This window comes from Terrapene carolina, unplaced genomic scaffold, assembly GCF_002925995.2.
Source record: "Terrapene carolina triunguis isolate 2854851 unplaced genomic scaffold, T_m_triunguis-2.0 Scaffold33715, whole genome shotgun sequence".
Taxonomy (NCBI): domain Eukaryota; kingdom Metazoa; phylum Chordata; order Testudines; family Emydidae; genus Terrapene; species Terrapene triunguis.
The window spans coordinates 6,267,580-6,282,748 of NW_020698066.1; the positions used below are offsets into that span (position 1 = coordinate 6,267,580).

A 15,169-nucleotide genomic window follows, 5' to 3' on the forward strand; every position below is an offset into this window, starting at 1 on the left:
TTGCATGACACTTATAATTGTATAGTTCTGCACCCATCATGTCATGAAGATGAGACATGTCCCCATGGAAGGAAATGAATTGTTTGTGGTTGTACAAGGGGATTATTTTCAGTCTATTCTGGGTATTGTTTTTATGAAACAGATGGCAACGGTTGTATCCCATTAAAAACCTCATCACAGTACTGTAAAAAGAACCCACAGCTTAATTTTTCTCCTCCACATATGAATCATGTTACTATTCAAGTTTGTTCATGTCTTGTTGTGACAGTTGTTGGGTGCTGTCATGGTTTTGAAGTGGAAGCTAAAGGGGAAAAAAAGCATTTCCTTTACAAATTAGACACAGCTACTGGGACTAATCGAAAAGCCACATAAGCATCATAAGAAATGTATTCTAGCAATCACTGGAAACACGTTGATGATTTGAATGTTTTTTAATAGGGCTGTCAAGCGATTACAAAATTAATCGTGATTAATCGTGCTGTTAAACAATAATAGGATACCATTTATTTAAATATTTTTTGATGTTTTCTACAGTTTCAAATATATTGACTATAACACAGAATACAAAGTGTACAGTGCTCACTTTACATTTATTTTTATTACAAATATTTGCACTGTAAAAAACCAAAGAAATTGTATTTTTCAAATCACCTCATACAAGTACTGTAGTGCAATCTCTACGATGAAAGTGCAACTTACAAATATAGATTTATTTATTTTTTTGGTTACATAACTGCACTCAAAAACAAAACAATGTAAAACTTTAGCGCCTACAAGTCCACTCAATCCTACTTCTTGTTCAGCCAATTGCTCAGACAAGCAAGCTTGTTTACATTTGCAAGAGATAATGCTGCCGCTTCTTGTTTATAGTGTCACCTGAAAGTGAGAACAGGCATTCGCATGGCACTGTTGTAGCCAATGTCGCAAGATATTTATGTGCCAAATGCGGTAAAGATTCATATGTCCCTTCATGCTTCAACCACCATTCCAGAGGACGTGTCCATGCTGATGACGGGTTCTGTTCGATAACGATTCACATGTTCATTTTCATCATCTGAGTCAGATGCCACCAGCAGAAGGTTGATTTTCTTTTCTGGTGGTTTGGGGTCTGTAGTTTCTGCTTCATAGTGTTGCTCTTCCAAGACTTCTGAAAGCATGCTCCACACCTCATACGACTCAGATTTTGGAAGGCACTTCAGATTCTTAAACCTTGGGTCGAGTGCTTTAGCTATCTTTAGAAATCTCACATTGGTACCTTCTTTGCGTTTTGTCAAATCTGCAGTGAAAGTGTTCTTAAAATGAACAACATGTCTGGGTCATCATCCCAGACTGCTATAACATGAAATGTATGGCAGAATGTGGCTAAAACAGAGCAGGAGACATACAATTCTCCCCCAAGGAGTTCAGTCACAAATTTAATTAACGTATTATTTTTTTAATGAGCATCATCAGTATAGAAGCATGTCCTCTGGAATGGTGGCCGAAGCATGAAGGAGCATATGACTGTTTAGCATATCTGGCATGTAAATACCTTGCAGTGCTGGCTATAGAAGTGCCATGTGAATGCCTGTTATCACTTTCAGTTGACATAAATAAGAGGCAGGCAGCATTGTCTCCTGTAAATGTAAATAAACTTGTTTGTCTTAGCGATTGGCTGAACATGAAGTAGGACTGAGTGGACTTGTAGGCTCTAAAGTTTTACATTGTTTTGTTTTTGAGTGCAATTATGTAACCAAAAAAAAATCAGTATATTTGAAAATGTAGAACAACATCCGAAAATATTGAATAAATTTCAATTGGTATTCCATTGTTTAACAGTGCAATTAAAACTGCCATTAATCGTGATTAACTCAAAAAAATTAATCGTGTGAGTTAACTGCAATTAATTGACAGCCTTACGGTTTAAGTTTTAATGTGAATACGTGACAGTACGTATTTGGGTGCACAATGACCTAATTCATTTCAAGGCATTTTTATTCCTTGGTTGGAAAATGCCATTTCTACTCTCTGTTGCCAGATTCACCACAGCATTTGATGGGTGGGAAATAGGAAACCAAAGAGTTATGCAAGTATTCATTTGCTTGTTTTAAGAACACATGTAGCTGCACCTGAGAGAAAACATGGTCTTGTTAATACACTGTGCTACGACTCAGGACAACTGGGTTCATTTCACAGTTCTGTGAGACTTCCTTTGTGACCTTGGTCAGGTGAAGGCGACTTACTTTCTATGCCTCAGCTCCCTTTCTGTAAAATGGGGATTGGGGGTGGGAAAGGAATAATTACTCTTTCTCCCCAGCCTCTGACTGTTTGTGCATCTAGCACAATAGAACCCTGAACTCCGGGCACTGCTATAATAATTATAATTAATAATACATAGGATCATAGAATTGGAAGGGACCTCAGGAGGTCATCTAGTCCAACCCCCTGCTCAAAGCAGGACCAATCTCCAGACAGATTTTTACCCCAGTTCCCTAAATGGCCCCCCAAAGGATTGAACTCACAACCCTGGGTTTAGCAGGCCAATGCTCAAACCACTGAGCTATCCCTCCCTGCAGTTGGTGATTGAGTCAAGGAGGTCTCTGATTTTACTGGTGTTGTGAACCATTAAAATCTAGCTCAGAGTGGATTAGTTAGGTCAACTTAAAATTTCTAAGAATTATGTTCTAGAGCCTCCATCCTGCTAAGGGACCTACAAGCAGGGTCCTTGCTCCTGCACAGAGTCCCATTGGCTTTGATGGGACTCCCATCCCTACGATGGGATGCCGATCACCTTTGTGGCATTGGGATCTATTGTAGCATCTTAAAAATTAGACCAATTGAATACAAAATATAGAAGTGGTGTAAAGTTCCCCCCGTTACCCTTCCAAAAAATTACATATTCACTGTCTTTCTGTATTCCTGGGCCAAATTCAGAAATCTTTTCTCTGCTTTTACTTCTGCCAAACTCCCACTGAAGTCAATGGGAGTTTTAACTGAGTGAGGACGGATTGATTAATAACCATTAAGAACCCTGTTTCACAGGTGCAGAGAAGTTAAATGACCTGCACAAATCACAGAAGAAGTCTATGGCCAAACTAGGAATAAAAATTGTATCTGCTGACTTCTGCTGTGATGTGCTTTATCAAGATGCAAATCTGACTATGCTACTGAGCCACTAGCTATGCCAAGACATACATCCTATCTCTTAGCTTATTTAGTGGCTCAGGAGCGTATAAAGATTTGAGCATTCTGCACACACACAATACAATAACATAGTCTAGCCATATGTTGTGTGGTATCTTTAGCACAAACTGCAGCCCAAAACACTTTACAGTGTTTAATAATACAAAACAGTGGATAGTGGGATGGGGAGACCCATGCTCCCACCCAACCCTTTCATTTGACAGAGGCACCTTCCATTGCGTTTGGTTTCTCAGCCCCTCCAAATATTGATTTCTGGCTGGGAGTGTAATGAGGTAGTCTGGAGCCAGGGAATGGAGAGAACATGGGAGAGCTGTTTTTTCCCTCCTCATCTTACTTATTGTTATGGAACAGTAGTCTTGTGCCAGTTGAAATAGTTGTGGTACTATTTTAAAGCTTGAAGCAGTCTTTAACTGAGCTAGCAAAGAATTTTAGTTAATCCTAATGTCTTCTTACAAAGCCTGTGGAAATATAGCACAGTGGATGCTGCTTTTTTATTGCAGCCGGGAATGGAAAGTCATTTCTACGACTGGCTTTAGCTAGGATTCATTTGGAAGGAGGTGTTTAAAAAAGGTCAGGTAGAGCCAGAGGGGTGTGTGTGTGTGAGAAAGAGAGACAGACAGACAGTAGTGACCCTAGCAAGAGCTCCTGGAGATACTATATCTAAATCAGAGTCGTCTCCTAGAATACCCAGGGAACCGATCTCAGAGTTGCCCGTACTATACCCTTTGAAAGGATGCATTTACACTGCTACCAGCCCATACCGCATGCAGCCATATTACCAGTGAAATAGTTGAGGAGGTTTATTAAATTCAGAGACTGTTGACTAAATGTAGCAGTGCTGTAAGTTACATGGGCCTCAGTTGGCCAGAAGACAGGTACAAGTGGCTGTAAGTAGTGCAAAGCTGTGTAAATTCAGCCCTTGGTGTAAGCGGTTTTCGTTAAGGTCAGTGGAAGTTGTGGCTGAAGCGCCTTGCCGCATCTGGGCTGAATTTGGCCATGGAGCATTCTTTTTAGGGTGTTGTGGACATAAATTCAAGTGAATGGGTAGAGGAGCTGTTTTACTCTCACGTTCTACTGTTTGTAGCTTTGCTCTTCCTCCTCCTCCTCGCCTGGCGTGTGTGGTAAGTTAAACTCATTCTGCGCCTCCACTGGATGCTAAATCAGCCCAAGTTGCCCCGCATTGCCATGGGTCTCGTGTTTTCTGAACAGCTTACGCCACCGTTGATGATACTACTGAACTTGGACCATAGACGCTGGGGGAAGTGACATGCTCCAGGCTGCGTTGGGCTGACTGTAGCCCTGTGTGCGAGTCGTGGAATGATGAAGGGAACGGTGTCACAATGTTTCAGCTTTTGTTACCAGCTTTTTCCCTTTTTAATTGTAGGGTGTCGAATATTCTGGCTTCCTCTGGGACACGACGGCTGGCATCGAACTGAAGGATGCCTCCTCCCAGGAAAGCGCACACACTAATGGCAATGGGAAACACGCCTACCCTCACCCTTACCTTGCACATTTCAAGGTAGCGGCATCGTGTTGAGTTTGCCTTTTTAATTATGTTTCTGTAAAAATGTTTTAGATAGAAAATCTAAAGGAGCAACATTTCCTTTCTAGTGACTAAAAGTTGCCTGGCCTTTAATGGAGGCCAATACATTGACCTGTTGTATCATAAGCAAAGCAGCTTACTCTGACTGTGATAAGGCATTAGCAGGCCTTATTCCTCTGTACTGAAGAGGTGAGAATGAAGGCCCTTCTGCTCCCATGAACAGGGGGTAACAACAATCAGCAGATCTCAGCAGCATAGACGATGGTGTGGAATAGGGCATGCTGACTCTCTGCCATGCTCCACTTCTTTATCAACCCAGGGGGAGCACCTCCACTCCCACTCCACAGGCTATGCATGGTAGGAAGGGAAGGTATGGGGCGGGCTCCATATGTGGCAGTGTCCCCTTTAAACTCCATGGGAAATGTTGATATAAATCCATGCTAATCTTGTTCCACCTTCACTAAATGAACCCCTTTGAGCGTGGGGCAGGTCCAATAGAAATGACCACAGGACCAGTGCAATTATGCCATAAACTCTGGGAGGAGTATGGGAAGCAATGCGGAAGCACAGGGGCTCCAGTAGTCCTGAGATCTGCAGGCTGAGCTACCCCGATGCCTGCAGGGGGCGGGTCAGGCTCAAATCTTTCCCTTGGTGGAGAAATGTAAAGTCAGTTCCACCAGTGAGACCTCACAAAGTTTCTAAGCTCTTTCACTGGGACCGCCCCTTTAGGAGTGTCGTCAAACTCTAGAAGCGTTGTCTGTCTGAAATGGGGTTCTGGCCTGTGTGCCTGTATGTGTGTGAACATAGGAGACCAAGTGTCAACTTGATGCACCTGCCTTCACGTAAAATAAACTGGGGTACAGAGGGATCATGGTTTGTGACTATGATGCCTTTGATAATATTTGAAATGATTTCTAATATGTACAAAAAAGGTCAAAATTAGGGAAATTTAGGGATACTACTGCTTGCTTTTTACACACACCAGATGGTGATCTGAGTACCAGCTGCTAAGTACATGTGCGCTGGGCAGAGAGACCAATGAACAGTTTTCATCAAGGAGTTGTGTTCCCTGTTTGGTCTCTGTGACATTTTAGTACTGGTCACAATATGGGATAATTAATATGTGTAATAACTGAACAAAGTTGGCATTATGTGTATTTTCAGTAGTAACGTGTGTTGTGTTGGTACACAAAGTAAAGAAGCTTATTGCTTATGAAAAGCCACTTGCATCCCCAGCTTGAAAGGATAGAACTATATTGCAACTAGAGCTGCAGAATGTCTGCCCTATACTTTTAAAAGAAAAGAAAAAAATAAATCATACCCTCATCCAGGTGACCAGTCCCAAATGCTAAATACACGTGCTCTAAGTGTGAGTGACCGCATGAAAAGCTTATGCCTTTGTGAACCATCCTGATCCTTTCTTTGTTATGTTGTTTGCTCCTTTTTAGGTGGGAATGAATGATCTAACACTGGTTAACCTTCATCTGGCCCTGTCACCCTCAGCAGGAGAGAATACAGAGAAGAATCATGATAGCCACAAATTAGCAGCCTTTGCACAGACTCTGCAAGAAACACTGAAAGGTTAGACATTATTTTTATCCAAGGATATGCACACAGGTCAGCTTATCTAATACAACTACTGTAATCTAAAACTAAGGTCCACAAACAGCCACATCAACTTTATATTCTCACCATCCAGTTTAAAAGTTCTAAGCTATTTCCATCCCATGAGTTTCTCAGTGTGTTTTTTCTCTGTTTTTTGTCTGACTTTTAAGGCATAAGCTCCTTGGTACAAGGACTACCTTATTGTGCTGGGCACATTGTTGATCCTTAACAATTAACAGTAATTAACATGGGGCCTGATTCACTTGACACTGGTTTGCCATTGATTTATATGGAATTATTCCTGATTGTTAGTTCAGCAAAGCACTATTGATGTCAATGGAATACTCACGTGCTTAAAGTTAAACACGTGCTAAAGTGCTTTGCTGAAATGGGGCTTATGTGAGATCAGAATCAGGACTGGTGGTTTTTCACGCAGAAATTGATTGTATACATTTACTTCAGAGTATTTTTGTAACTACTTTGGAAAAAAACAGTGCATCTCTCAAATCCTTTGATGCACATTTAAAAAAAAGAAGAAGAAAGACAAATCCTAAATTGTTGTAAATTCAGAGTACCGTATATACTCGTTCATAAGCCGAATTATTTTAGTAAAAAAGGGAAGCACCAGAGAAGGGGGTCGGCTTATGAACCGGTATAGAGAGGGAGAGGTGGGACACAGCCCCTCCCCCAACAGAAGGAGCAAGGAGAGGCAGCACAGCCAGCAAAGCCAGAAGGGAAGAGGCGGGGCTAGAGTCTCTCCGCTTCTGGCCATGCTGCTCTCCCCCCAGCCTCCGAAGCAGCTGCAGCTCCGGGGCTGGCAGGCTGCAGCCGTGCCGCTCAGCCCCGCCCCCCAGAGCAGGCTGTGGCCACGCCGCCCAGGCGCCGGAGCATGCTGCGGCCATGCCGCCTGGCCCAGCCCGCTGGAACATACTGCAGCCGCACTGCCCGGTCTGGCCTGCCGGAGCAGCCTGCGGCCGCGTTGCCCAGCCTGCCGGAGCAGCTACAGCCAGGACAGACACATCCTCCCCTGGCCCTTCCCAGATAAGGTGGGATGGGGAGAGTGTGGGGGTCCTGGGCTAGGGGTCATGTGGGGGGTGGTCACAGGGGTTACTCCCCTTACTCCCAGCTTCTCCCCCCCCAAAAATGTCCTCACCAGTTGCTGTCCCAGCCCATCAGGGTAAGCAGCTGGCACACCAGGACACTTTGTTTACTTAGGTTTACCTCCGTGCCTGCAGACGCTCGAGGTAAACAAACCATCTCGGCCCACCAGCAGCTTATCCTGATGGCCCGGGTGCCAAAGTTTGCTGACCCCTGAATTATAGGGTTGGCTTATGAACAGGTTATACAAATTTTCCATTTTTACTTATCCATCTTGGGGAGTCGGCTTATAAAGGAACCGGCTTATGATCGAGTATATACAGTAATTCCACTGACAGCATGTAAATCAGAGTAGATTTTGGCACTGAATATGTAATTTAATAAAGAGAAGCTTGACTCTGTCCCACTTCTGATAACCTGCCTGCTTCCTGTCTGGGTACTTGTAGGTTGGGCTCAAACAGTTTCTTATGAGGCTAAGCAGTGATTTTCCAGTACTTATTGTTTTTGATATTAGGGCTCCTCAGAGGGACCGGGAAAGTGAGCATGTTGTTTGCTGTTTAACAAAGACCAAACAGTTACAAGGTTACGTATGTGATGATTTTCAGTTTGGCCCAGTTTTGCAAGGTCAGTCACTTGAAGAGTTCAGAATCAATACCAATCTCCTATTCCAGGAGAGGTGTGGGTAGTTTTTATGCACACTCTCTTGTTTTCCTTTGAGCTGCAAGATGTCAGACAAGGCTGTTTTTAAATCGTACTGTGTTATGTATTTGTTCACATAACTTGAAATTTGAAAGGATTCTTTAAAAAAAAAGGATCATTTATGTAACCCATATGGGTCAAATTCAAACCTGGCATAACAAGATACAGCTTTATTGAAGCCAATAGAGTTGCACCCACTTACGCTGGGTCTGAATTTAGGTCTACTTCTTTAGAGTTTCAGTTTAGTTCTGTTTTCACTTATTTTAACCAGGGTTTAATATAAGAATGGCCATGCTGTGTCAGACCAATGGTCCTTCTGGTTTGGAGCATTACAGAGGCATGGTACTGTTGGCTTGCGTTCAGTTTTTCACCTAAAGCAGGAATTCAGGCTCTTTGTCTTGTGTGAAGACTGCCATGTATCTTCTCCAAATGTACAGCACACAGGTCCTCATTCGAGAAGGAATTTAAGCAGAGGCATAACTTTGAGCCTAAACCGGGCTGAATTCAGTCCCACTGAAGTCAATGAGATGACTCATGTACTTGAAACAGAGCACGTGCGTAACTTTCTTCCTTAATCAGGCCATAATATGTGGATAGTAAAGACAGGATTTCACCGGGATACTCAAGTCTGTCACTTAGTTTATGAGTTAAAATGAAGTAAAGTGGGACTTTAAGGAAAACTTTTCTGCTTTCAGACTCCTTTTGTGAACAAATGGCAGGTTTGTTGTCTTGCACACGTGTGAAGTGGTACCTGTACATTGGAGGAAGCTAGTTATTAAGCATAGCTCCCTCATGGAGCACCTTGGGTCCTCAAGAGCAATAGAGTCTCCTTGTTCCTCCCTCATCAGTGACCCTATGGTCTTAGGCCAGTGAGCCCTGGATTCTTTGTGCTCTTCCTTCCAGGAGCGATTGAGAGGCTGTCTCTCCTACAGCTGCTAGGAGCTGACCCCATGCAGCCAACTCCTTTTTTTCCTCTCAAACACTTTGCCTGTCTGGGTTCAATGCACAAGTCTGCGTGGTCCCACCCATATACAAGCCATCCTGGGCCAGCAGTTGGTTGTCCTAATATGTCAGTCAGGCTCCATGCCCAGTAACTCCCCCTCTCCCTTGCTGGCCAAGCCCCCACAGGCTGTCCATGTATTGGGCACCCAGTTTAGACAGATCTTTGAGGTTCTGGGAGAGTCCTTCTTTCTGGAACCTCCTCATAGGTTCCGTGCTCCGTGTCATGCCCTTCTCATGATCAGGCCATCACTTCCTTCAAGATGAGGTCAGGTCTTACCCTAGCACATGGTGGAAATTCTATTTCATTGCTAGGGGACTGATTCAAAGCTCACTGAAGTCAATGGAAAGATTACTATTGAGCTAGGTGGACTTTGGATCACGCCCTGTGAGACTGCTGGAAGGAAACGAGGGCTTCACAATTATCTGAGAGAAAACAGCGTTCAACACTGCTTATTACCTAGTAGGAGATGGTGATTTATCTTTCTTTGACTATCATTCCAAGGGATCTAGACATGCCTTCACTAATCACTTTGGTATACAGATGATCAAATAAAGAGATTGAGGAGGGGAGTAGAGTATTGATAAGGGTCTTCTTGCCCTGAAACTGCAATGTACAGAGGTTTTTTGCATTTCAATACTGTGGCTGTCAGTTAGGCTAAGAAAGCGTTCTTTTCCACTGCCATAAAGTCAACTAAGTATAGATCAGGGATACCGTTCCAAGTAGTGGACAGCTTAATGAATCTGCTTTGTCTCTGTTTGGAACCAGAACATAGTGGAATCTTTCTCACTAGGAAGACTTTTCCATCTATTTAATTAAGATCACTTTGATCTGAATGATTCTGGCTGTGGTAACATGAGAACCCAGAAGACTGGACAAGCATGCCATCATCTCAAAGCTGAGTGCCACCTGATCTTGCCAGCTGAGATTCTGGAAGCGCAAGGCTCTGCCTTGTGAGAGGGACCTTTGTTACTCACAAATAGTGAAAACTGGACTGGTGAGGGACTGTTTGGAGTCCATTTTTTATGAAGATTACTAATACCTCCTTTTGGGGAGAAAAAAACGTACTAGACGCTCTCAACTGAGTTGTTAGCCTTTTGCTCAGGAAGCCATCACTGGACAATAGCAATCTTGCCAATTATGGCTCAGTCTCAAAACTTCTTTTCTTGAAGAGAGTGATTGGGAAAGTTGCAGCAAGATGCCTCTGGGATCCTTGTGCTCCTTTTCAGTCTATTTTCCAGCAGGGATGTTGTGATTGCATTAGTTTTCTTGGCCAGTGACTTTGGCCAAAGGCTGCATCTCCATGTGGATTCTTTTAGCTATTTCAGCAGTTTTTGATATCCTTGCCCAAGAGTAATTGTAGACCTAATATGAGGCTGGAGAGAGGTGCTTTTGGTGGCTCTGTTCTTCCTCTCTAAAAAGGGGAAGGATGGTCCAGTGATTAGAGGTAATTAGCATGCTCTGCCATCTACTTCACTGCAACACTGTAACATCTTGACCCAATGTGATCTGTTTCATTTCCCTGCTCTTACCAAGACTGGGATCTTAGTTGGTTGTGGGACAGACATGCGAAACTCAGGACTGATGGATACCATCCTGTGCATCTTAGTGCACGAAAGGTGGTACCCGACTAGATTGGATATAGGCTGCAGGGTGGGAATAATACCTTTTAAAAGGATGCCTTCAAGCATTTGTTTTATAAGCTGTTAAAATGGTGTTTTCTATTTGTAGTAATGAGTTAGAAGCATGAAAGTAAACCGATTACTTCCAGAGTGATTCTGACCTTATCCATCAGGCAGGCATTGATTTTCCTCGTAATTCTAATGGAGCTGAAAATAGCATGATTTTTTCTTTTAAAAGGTGGAGCCACTGTCACAAACACTATGCAGAGTAATTACTAAATATCATGTGGCTTGTGATACTCTTAGAAGATTGAAAATAATGGCAGTTTCTCTGTTTCATTATTTTTAATCAGGTAAAGGTTGGTCCTACCACCCTCTGTTTCTTATGGGGCAGCTCGGTTTTGCAATGGGGTATCTTTTCCCCTTCTAAAGCATAAGCAAAAAGATGAATGCAGTGTAGTTGTAGCTGTGTCAGTCCCAGGATATTAGAGAGACAAGGTGGGGGAGGCAGTATTTTATACTGGACCAACATCTGTTGGTGAGAGAGCTTGTCAAATGCTTGTCTCTCTCACCAACAGAAGTTGGTCCAATAAGCAAAAAGATAGAAGGGAAAAGATGAACTGGGTTTGTTGTTTAACTTAAGCTCCCTCTGCTGGCTGACTGCCTCTACAGCAACAGAACATAATTGTGACCAATTGGACCAGGGGTCTTCAGACCTAGGGGAGAGTTCAGCTACTGGTTAGAGCTGGACCTAGGGTGGGCACAGTCCAGGAAACAAGCCGAGGGTCAGTACAGGTGGGACAGAAGCCAAATGCTAGAGCCTGAGGGTAAACCAGAGTTTGTAAGCGAGAGGCAGAGCCAAGGACCAGTACCAGAGAGACTGAAGCCGAATCCAGAACCAGAGGGTCAATCAGAGCAGTAAGCCAGAGACAGAGCCTGGGATTGAAGCCAGAGGGGAGCAGGGGCTGGAACAAGGGCAAGCACAGCTGCAGACGTGGTGCACATTGAGCAGGCTTATAAGCAGGGTTGCTAAACCAGCAGCCAGTCGGGGATGTGGCCACTCTGTCAATCCCAAGGCAGTACAATGGGCTCACTGGTTGCCTAGCAGGGAAGTTAGTCAGGGAGCAGGCCACTATCTGGACCTAGCTGATCTGATCTGTGACAATAGTTGTAGGATGGTACATCAATAGCAGATATTTGAAGTAAACTCATTCTCAAAGAGTGGCAAATTTTAACAAACACAGATATTTATAATCCATACAGTATTCTCCACCAGATTTTCTGAGGTCAAATTTTAGGCTATTTTAGCACACTAGTGTTCTTTTTAGCAGTTTACTCATAGTCATTTATCAGCTTATAACGCAGTGACTTCTTTGGTTGGATACCAGCATCATTGAGGTCATCACCACAGCCCTGGGAGTGGTCTGAGTTAGGTACCAGAAGAGTCTTTTATCAAGGGATGGAAGAGACACAAATATCTAGAGACTGATTCTCTTCTTACATTAGCATACATCAAGGATATCTTCAGTGATAGCCTTGGAGCGACACTTGTGTCAAAGCAGCAGGATATTTCAGGAATGGGGATGAGGTTTAAAAATAAAATATTTGGAATCTAGACAATTTTCCACATATATTTAAGGTGAGATTTTTTTAAGGAGCCTAAAGAAGTTGAGCGCGTAACATCCTTAGTTCCTTTCAAAATCTCAACCTTAGACAAACTCTGAGGCATCTCAGAGTTCCACAAAATCCATTGAATCACATAGGCAAATAAATACAAGTTTCATTTCTTCTATAGATTTCTAGAGTCCTGGATTGTGAATTGCAAGGGGCCATGACTGCTGCTTCTGCCACCAGGCTCACAGGCTGCTAGACTTGGTGGTTTTTTAAAATTTCTTAAATCTACAATTTTAGAATGAGTGTCCTGCATTCTCGTGTTTTTCTGGCAGTGATCCATCCTTGAGGAAGACACACCCTTCTTTGTATTTTCACAAAAATATCTTAGTGGCAAAACTGTAAAAGGACAGCATCAGGGCATATTTGGCCCAAAATGTAGATCTTGTTTAAAACAAAACAACAAACAAGCGAACAAAACCCTCACACCTTTTACAACGCCTAAAATTCCTAAGATCTACAACATCAGACTTACCACCACATGGTGATAGGGTCAGTCTGTCATTGTGTACAAATGGAGAGTTCCCCAGACATAGTTGTGATGGGGGAAATTCAAAAAGAAAACAAGCAGCATAAATTGTGCAATGTATATTGGATTTCCAGATTCTTTTTATGAATTGTAATAACCCGAGTGGCTATTAGTAAAATAGGTAAGCTAATGTGTTTGTTCACAATAGAAGATTTTTAACCATATCATGTCATGTGAAAAAAACAAACAGCCCTATGCAAAGTAAATTCAGCATCGCTACTCAGTAATTGTATTTCTTTTCTCACATCCCATATTTAATCACTGATTTTTTTTCCCATTCTTTTCTTGTCCTTTTAATTTTTCTAGGAGAAAAAGATGTGATCATTTTAGGAGATTTTAACCAAGCCCCAGACAGCAGTGACCTCGATCTTTTGAGAAAAGAAAAGTTCCATCACCTAGTCCCTGCAAATACATTTACAAACATCAGCACAAAGAATCCTCAGGGATCTAAGTCGCTGGATAACATCTGGATCAGTCGAAGCTTGAAAAAGATCTTCACAGGTAAAATGTCTCTACCAGCGGAAACAATGTTTGAAATCACCTTCTTTATATGACCCCTTCTAGACTGGCATCTTGACTCACCCATGGATAGTGTTACCTCAGCAGCAGCCCCATTGATGTCAGTTGGAGTGAGATTCCTCATGTGCATAAGTGTTTGCAGAATTGGGCCCTAGGTCTTATGTGAATTAAGCTTCTTTCCTCTGGCCCCTTTCCATACTAATCTTTGTCTCTGCAATTGTTCTTCATGCAGGTCACTGGGCTGTTGTGAGAGAAGGCCTTACAAATATATGGATCCCTGATAACTGGTCCTGGGGAGGAGTGGCTTCAGAACACTGCCCTGTATTAGCTGAATTTTACATGGAAAAGGACTGGAACAGAAAAGAGGTGACCCGAAATGGAAACGGGGTGACCGTGGAACGCAGTGACTCAAACATTAAACACGAACGATGATGAACTAGGGCATGGCAGGGCCCAGTCAGAAGATCCCATTGCTTGAGGCTCAACTGTGAAGCAGAACTGCCTTCCTCCCCCTGCCATTTAGAAAGCATCAGCCTCTGCTTCTGATGATGTCTCTCCCCTACCCCCCCCCCCAACCCTCCCGGTGCCCCTCGTGGGTGTTTTAGGGTATCTCACTGCAGCAGAGTGATTTGTAACTTTTTATGGACGCAATGGACGCTTTCACGCCTGGGGACTTGGAGGAGAATCATACAGAAAATAAAATGCACTTTTACTACGGCACATTATCTCTGTTAAAACCCAGCAGAACAGGGCTTTTGTTGTTGTTGACATTTTTAATTGATTCCTTGTAAAGTGAAGCAATAATGAAGACCATAAAAAGAGAAAAGAGACACACCTTGGAAACTGTCAGTGATTTGTTTAACCCTTGCAAAAACTGCCATGGCGTAACATTTCTTTCCGACCAATACATGATCTGAACTGAGGATTATATAGGGCTAGTTTGAGTCCTTTGATCTCGGAGAGGCAAACCTATTCCCCAGTTCTCCCCTTGCTCTTGAAGGTGGAGAGTAATTTACTTCATCCTTTTTCAGAATCCAGCTTACTCCCCCCCGTGCACCCAGCCAGCTACTCAAGCTGGCAGTGAATGGGTGGAGCCAAAGTTGCTGCTCCTCTCTGCCTCCTTGCTCACAGGGTGAAATATTGGCGGAGCAGTCCCTGCTTCCCACACTGCAGATGGAGCTGTAATCTGAGTAACCCTGGTATGGCTGAGCAGAGAATTTGTGGTGGTCTTGGAGACAATCTAGCCCATGGTATTTATCCATGAGTTAGCATTTTTAACAAACAGCTGTCTCCACAGTGCAGTGGTGCATGTCAGTGGGGTGTGAATTCTAATGCTAACCAACATCATCAACCAGGACTAAATTAACGTGCACAAGAGAACTTTTAGTGCACACCAGCAGGCTCTACACAGGCCATTAGTATGCGACACTTTGGTGCACATTAGAATTCACACCCCACTGATATGCACTACCACATCAGGTAGGCAAGCCCCAACTTTTTCTTTCCTGAAAGCAGAGGGAATACAGTCCTAGAGTCATGAAGTTTAAGGCCAGAAGAGACCACAAGTTCATCTAATCTGACCACCTGTATATCACAGGCCACTAATACCACTCAGCACCCATACACTAAACCCAACAACTGAAATTAGACCAAAGTATTACAGCCCACTGGAGACTGGACTGTTATGGGCCACACAGGCA

General features: G+C 43.2%; 1 protein-coding gene across 1 annotated transcript in view; it reads left to right on the plus strand.

The window, feature by feature from the left end:
• Positions 1 to 14,294, plus strand: part of LOC112117183 (endonuclease/exonuclease/phosphatase family domain-containing protein 1) — an 88,157-nt gene extending 73,863 nt beyond the window's left edge. Inside the window, exons 4-7 of the mRNA XM_024215084.2 lie at positions 4,568 to 4,702; positions 6,175 to 6,307; positions 13,257 to 13,451; positions 13,702 to 14,294. Coding sequence (XP_024070852.1) covers positions 4,568 to 4,702; positions 6,175 to 6,307; positions 13,257 to 13,451; positions 13,702 to 13,901 — 663 coding nt within the window. The 3' untranslated portion in view covers positions 13,902 to 14,294. The remainder of the gene's footprint in view (positions 1 to 4,567; positions 4,703 to 6,174; positions 6,308 to 13,256; positions 13,452 to 13,701) is intronic.
• The last annotated feature ends 875 nt before the right edge of the window (positions 14,295 to 15,169 follow it).